The 6604-nt window shown below is 41.1% G+C and overlaps 1 protein-coding gene across 1 annotated transcript in view; it reads right to left on the minus strand.

Moving 5' to 3' along the window:
• Nucleotides 1-6274, minus strand: part of LOC101855630 — a 49091-nt gene extending 42817 nt beyond the window's left edge. Inside the window, exon 1 of the mRNA XM_035968670.1 lies at nt 4853-6274. Coding sequence (XP_035824563.1) covers nt 4853-6174 — 1322 coding nt within the window. The 5' untranslated portion in view covers nt 6175-6274. The remainder of the gene's footprint in view (nt 1-4852) is intronic.
• Between the last annotated feature and the right edge of the window lie 330 nt (nt 6275-6604).

Genomic DNA, 6604 nt, shown 5'->3' on the forward strand with positions numbered 1-6604 from the left:
AGAGGAGTCGGAATTTTATTTGACGAAGCAACAGCAAAGAGCATCAAAGGTTTTTGGGGAGTGTCAGATAGAGTCATCGTGGCTAAATTAGAAGGAAAACCTTTTGACATAGGTTTCATCCAAATATATGCACCATCATCAGAGCAGGACAACGAGGAAATTGAGACTTTTTATGAAGACCTTGATAAGGCAATGAAACAGTTAAAATCACAAGATGTAAAGATAGATCTAGTCATGGGAGACTTTAATGCCAAAATAGGAAGTACACGTATAGAAGATATAGTTGGGCCATAGGGACTAGGTAAAGAGAATGAACGTGGGGAACGACTGGTAGAATGGTGCAGAGAAAATAATTTTATGATATTAAACTCCTGGTATGAAAATCACCCAAGAAGACGATACACTTGCAAGAGTCCTGGAGATAGAAGTAGAAATCAAATAGACTTCATGCTTATTCAGAAACATTTTAGATCATCTAAATCACTGCCAGGATCAGACTGTGATAGTGACCATGTACCAGTCATGTGTAAAATGCGGATAAGACTAAAGAAACTAAAAAAAGTCAAAGTATCAACCTAAATTTGACATAGGTCTTTCAGTGGCGAAGCGTCTATATAATCAAATAATCACTGCTTCCCTTCCTAATTTTGAAACATTGTCGCTGTCAAATTCACCCATAAACTTAAACCTCATAAATAAAATGTAAAAAGACGTTCATAATCACCAATGGACAGTATGCCTAACATTCAAAAAGGTTTCACTGCCACAGAAATAGCCTGCTCACCCATCTCGGGCCACTCCATAAGCAGTCACAAGCTACTACTAACATCTATACCATTCGACACTGACTACTGGACTATGTAAACTTAAAGATTGACGAGATTTAGTGCATTTAGACCATGTGAGTCCTACGTCAGCCTCTTGATAAAAAGACCAGTCTTTTCTTAACTCCGCTGATATTTCCAAGGGATTTTAGGGGCAAGTAGGCTAACAGGAAATGTCACTGGAAATATAGGAACTGAAACGTGTCCTAAAACACTTTCACTTCCGTCTGTCTGCTTCAAAAAATAGCTCCTTTCAAAATTTTCCGAGGTGCATGGAATTTAGCTTTGCCTTCCTGTAGGCCAGAGACCAAACAAAACTATTTTTTTAAAATTTAACGTAGAACTAAAATTTAATTATATTTCCGCCTTATATTAAACTAGCTGGGCCCCTTTCGATGAAATGAATGATCGGTGCATTAACATCAACTGAAAGTCATATTGGCCTACTCGTTTTACTTTCTACTGCAATGGAGCTATAAATCTTGAGAGAAAAGTGACACGTGTGTTTCCAAGTTGCCAAATATTATATAATAGATGTATTGATTGATTCCCTATTCCACTTTCGTGGTTGTACACTCCATAATTTCAGAGGTGTGAAATCTGCGCACGGCGAGTGAACAGAAGACTCGCTTGTTTACAATGGCGTCTTAGAAGACGGACTTTCCCAAGATAAGATCTAAACAAAACTAATGAAAAACTGAAAATTAAACTACAGTGACTTCAGGCTCCTCAATGAAACTGTGCACACTTTAAATGATTCTGAACCACCAATAATTTTGTCAAATTCGAAAGGTAAGTAGTTCGGAAGTTTTAGGCTACAAAAGTGTGAAGTTTCACAAATATAATTCAATAATTATAGAGATACTGCCCTTTGGGTGCATACATGACCATGACAATAAATTATTCATAGCATCCAAACCTATAAATTGCTCATTATGAGTATGCGTATGTAAATATAGACATAAACTTCATTTTAAATAAAACAAAGAATAGAAACAAATCCGTCACGTGGACAGGCCAATAATTTGGATTTTCAGGGGGGGTTCACTCGGGTGCTGTGAACACTAATTGAAACTCCAAATATATGTTTTTACAGCATAACCTACTTTTCACTGACTTTTCAGGGTACTTAGTATTACTTATTTGGAAGGTGAAGCGTAACGTAAAATAGGCTAGATCTAGATTTTATACACAATTAAAAAGTTCTACCTTTCTTTTCGTCGCCAGTATATTACTGCTAGCTGATATATCAGTCTTTTTGAGAAGTACAGTGTGCTTTTGTGTTAGGACCATTATTTTCCGTACACTGTTCGTTGGCTTTTGAAAAGAGCTTACGGTCAGGTACCTAAGACCAGAGACACTAAAAATATATTTTAGAGTCTCTGCTAAGACTGAGAGGAAAGGAGAAGGAAATAGGTCTAGATTGATTTCATGAAAGCAGTCGCAAAGGAGGCAGTCTTGTAGGCTGTGAATGGTACGATAGTCTGTGCAATTATTGTTTCCATATTGCGGCATCTAGAAATACCTCTTTTATTACTAACTTTTGTTTACTGCAGGCCGTTCTATATAGTCACACTCTCTATCTCGTACAGTGTAGAGATTTGCTTCTATTACTACAGTTGTTTGTGGGTTTTTTTGGAGGGGGAGGGGGGGGGCGGTATTTTTAGAAAAAAAATCTCTGTCTTTCTCTTGGCATTTTTGTGCATTCCCTTAAATCTGGGAAGGTTTTTACAGGCAGGGTCGAAGCAGCTTAGTTCTAAAATAATTGTTTTAATGGCCGCGTAAAACATCCACAACAGATTGCAAGCTTCGAAGTTCGCTTGTTGCAGTTTCTTATTTAAGTTATCTTCACTGATTTTGGCCATAAAATTGCTTTTGAACTTAAGGAGGTTTTAATTCTTTTATTGTAGTCAACATAGTCAACATGAGGTTGAAAAGTTTTTAAAAAATACTTTCATTGTTTTCTTTAAACAAAGCTATTTTTACGTATCTAACACGTCTCAACTATGTTGAAAAGAGGAGCATGTTCTCCGTGTATGCTGATGATACTATTATTCAACATGTCATAAAAATTGCAACTTTTGAGATTAAGTGGACACACTAAAATATAACTTGTACAATGCTGGGGATCCTGGTCGGAAATCCATTAGCTTGTTCTTGACCCGGTGTTGTATGTGTAGTGCACATAGATGATGAAAAGTGTGGCTCGATCCTTCTGTGAGACAGACTTATAATCGGAGATTCCACCATGAAATAGCTTCATAATTCTTAAGCAATCGTCAACCCATGCAACACCATACCAGACTGAGAAATTGAGTAAATACTATACTGTATAGATCTCCATTTTAATATATAAGATATTCTCATAATACATGCAGGGACATGATAAGTAGAGCTGTACCCCGGTAGCAAACCCGCTCGTGCTCGCAAGCCCCTAGTTCAAATCACAAGCCTCAAATCACTGGGTCAAATCATCAAATCAAATCACCAGCATGATAAGTTAAGTCTAGCCTAAGCTTCAAGCCCACATCAACTAGCAATCCGCGAAGCCACTCGTGTCAGACCCCCTCATCCTCCCCACCCTGCTTGCAATCCGCGAAGCCACTTACGTCTCAAAAAGAGAGAGGGGGAGAGAGAGAGAGACTCTGCTCACAGTGTCACTGCGCGGTAGAGCTGGAGTCTGCTCCATCAATCGAAGGCTTGCGAGCAGCGGTGGGCCGTCAAGTCTGAAATCTTGCTCGCAGCACAGCAAAAATTGCTTTGCGTCCCCTGTCTTGCTTATTGCCCCATGACTTGCTCTCAGCCCTGCAAGTCTCTTGGCTCCCATGATTTGCTTTGGCTCCTATGACTGGCTCACAACCTGGTAAGCCACTTGCTGCAGCAGCGAGCAGCAAGACCGCTCGCAGTGTGAACTCTGAACCGTGGAGGAAGGGAGAGGCTGTGCTTGTTTTTGGGCAAGACGAAGAGAGTTGAAGCTATTTCTAATTTCTTGCCGTTGATCAGCTGAGCGAGTGGATGAAGTGAGGGGAAGCGTGATATTGTAGTAACAGAGACCTAGATTTCTGGTAGTAATAAGTAGATTTAGATTACCTTAGAATTGAAAACTCTAGGGGTCATTGTGATTGGCTTTTGTATCGTATGTATGTAGCCTATTTTGTAGATGTTTTACACAATACAGAGCATTTAGGAGACAGGCTAGGCCTACTTCAACCCAATGTCAGGGCCAACCTGGGCTGAGAGGGAACAAAGCCCCAGCAGAAAGACGGAGGCTTTCAGTAAAAAAAATTCTCCCCATACGGGAATCGAACTGAGGTGCGACGACGAAGCGCTTGGCCTGTGCACATAAAATATGGCCTTTGCATCGTAAGAATAGCTGATCCATTATAAATCTTAAGGCATTGAATAGAGCTTTTTCTTTTCTACAACCTGCCTATGGAAAAAAAAATCTTGTACTTTTGGTGCAAGCCTCTCAAAGCAAACAACCAAAATCTTCTGTAATATGTACTGAGCCCACAGCCTTGAGCGTTTGTGACGTCACAACACAGTACAGCAAGACTATACGCGAGTCACAACTCACCAGAAGCCCCCCCCCCCCTCCTGGTAGCGAGCGGGAGACAAAGCAAAGCACAAGCCTTCTCGCAAGCCTCTGGCGTAAGCTGTCCGCTGCTCGCAAAGCCTTCGATTAATCGAGCAGACTCCAGTTCTAATTATAAGCCTGTTCAAAAATAGATAAACCTAAGGCCGTGCTGGTTTGTCATTAATCAGTGATTCCACAACTGAACATTAAATGTTTAAAATAATGGGGAAACAGAACTTGACTATAAATTCAAAAATGAAATATTACAGAATTTTTTTTTCAGACTGGCTTTAATGTTGGAAGTGTCTTGTTTGCTTTAGGAACATACTGTATGCTTGATATACACTTTCCAATACACGCTTTTATCATTTTAGCCCGGTGAAAAGTAAGACAATGAACAATATAACCATTTACATTTCAAAATGCCTCAATTTGTTTCGTTTAGTTTTACCCAATAATGGGAGAAACTGGCATTTTGCTTCCAGTCATCTTCTCTAGAATTTTCTGATAAAAGTCAACGTCCCGGGGATTAGACCATAGTTTTGACTCGGAAGTAGAATTAATACGAAGGTAGTACGGTGTTCCTGGGCTGTACTGGTTCCATATGACTCCTCCTTTGGGCACAGTTGACGTTGGGTTCCCCGTCTTGGCAAAGTTGGTCCACAGTTCCATCATCTGTTGAGATACCAGAATGTCCGTAGCGTCCGGTGGTCCAAAGCCACTGTCGGTCCACTCTTTCGACTGGACATCAAAAACGAAGAACAGCTCCTGCCCATGTAGAGCTGACATCCACTGGGGTGCTTTGCTGAAACTTGGTCTGTGGTTAAACTCATACATGTAGTGTTTCTTTTCTGGGGCAGTGCGCACAACGTCGTTTAGCTCTACTAGAGTTGGAGCCACAAATGAAAAGCTGTTCGCAGCATCCAAAGCTTCTCTCCGTAGTAAGTCACTGTTTAAAGTATCTGTGAGAAACGTCTCCTGCATTAATTTTAAAACTTCTTGAAGATGTAGATTGGTAAACTGTTTCAGTTGAAGTGCTATAACTTGTTTTGCCAGTTCCATTGTAATTGGTTTGTGGGGAGTTTGAATAAAAGCAGGGATATACCCTCCGAGTTCATCACTGTTGAATCCCCTCAGAGTGTCTACATGGTTAATCTGTCCCCGTGAGAGAAGTGTAACTGGCGACTCTGGCAAGAAGCCAAAGGTTGTCTCAACTCTAGGAGTCATTATAATACTGGAATCTACAGCATTGGTCACGGCAATAGAAACGTTCAGCAACATTTCTGCATCCACTTGCTGCAAGCAGGACAAAAGCGAAGTTGAATTCTCTATGTCGTCGCACTCAGCAGCCACGCTGATCAGTCTGGCTGTCATTCGAGCGGTAACTCGATTTGCAGGGTAATGGATGGCCCATGGAGAAAGAGAAACACCGCTCTCCATGATCGCTCTGTGGAACAGACCTTTGGCGAGAGGTGACAACGTCAGGAGAGAGACACTTCCCGATCCAGCACTTTCTCCAAAAATGGTCACTTGATTTGGGTCACCCCCAAAAGAAGCAATGTTATCTTTTACCCATTTAAGAGCAGCAATCTGATCCAGCATTCCGTAATTTCCAGGCATCTCGTCGTCCTCCGTTGACAAGAACCCAAAAAGATCAAGTCTATAGTTGATGGTAACTATGACGACACCTTTTGTTGCTAGCGACGTGGCATCATACTGGGACCCTGATCCTACAGTGTACCCTCCACCATGTATCCACACCATGACGGGCATTAGACCTGTAGCGTTTCCTTGTGTGGGAGAGTAGACGTTTAGGTACAAACAGTCCTCACGTATTGGCGGAATGTCTCCGTTGTGGAGAGTCACTGTAGGTACTGCTCGTTGTAAGCACTGGTTCCCAAAGGTTACTGCGTCTCTGACTCCATTCCACGCGTTTGGAGTAACAGGCGCTTTGAAACGTAGCCGTCCTGAAAAAAGTAATTAGCCCTTATTAGGTGTGCCATGATACTCGTAATAGACAGGGGGAACAAAAACGATTTTATGTCGGGCATGATATCCCTTTTACTACCATTCATATCGTAATAGATATCAAGACTTCGGGAAGACCCGAAGGAGATACATATAATTTTGAATGGACTAATTAGAAGAATTTGTTAACCACCGTTGATCGCAACAAGATTCTCGATTTTGTTAAGACCATTGG

Source organism: Aplysia californica, unplaced genomic scaffold (genome assembly GCF_000002075.1).
Source record: "Aplysia californica isolate F4 #8 unplaced genomic scaffold, AplCal3.0 scaffold00074, whole genome shotgun sequence".
NCBI lineage: Eukaryota > Metazoa > Mollusca > Gastropoda > Aplysiida > Aplysiidae > Aplysia > Aplysia californica.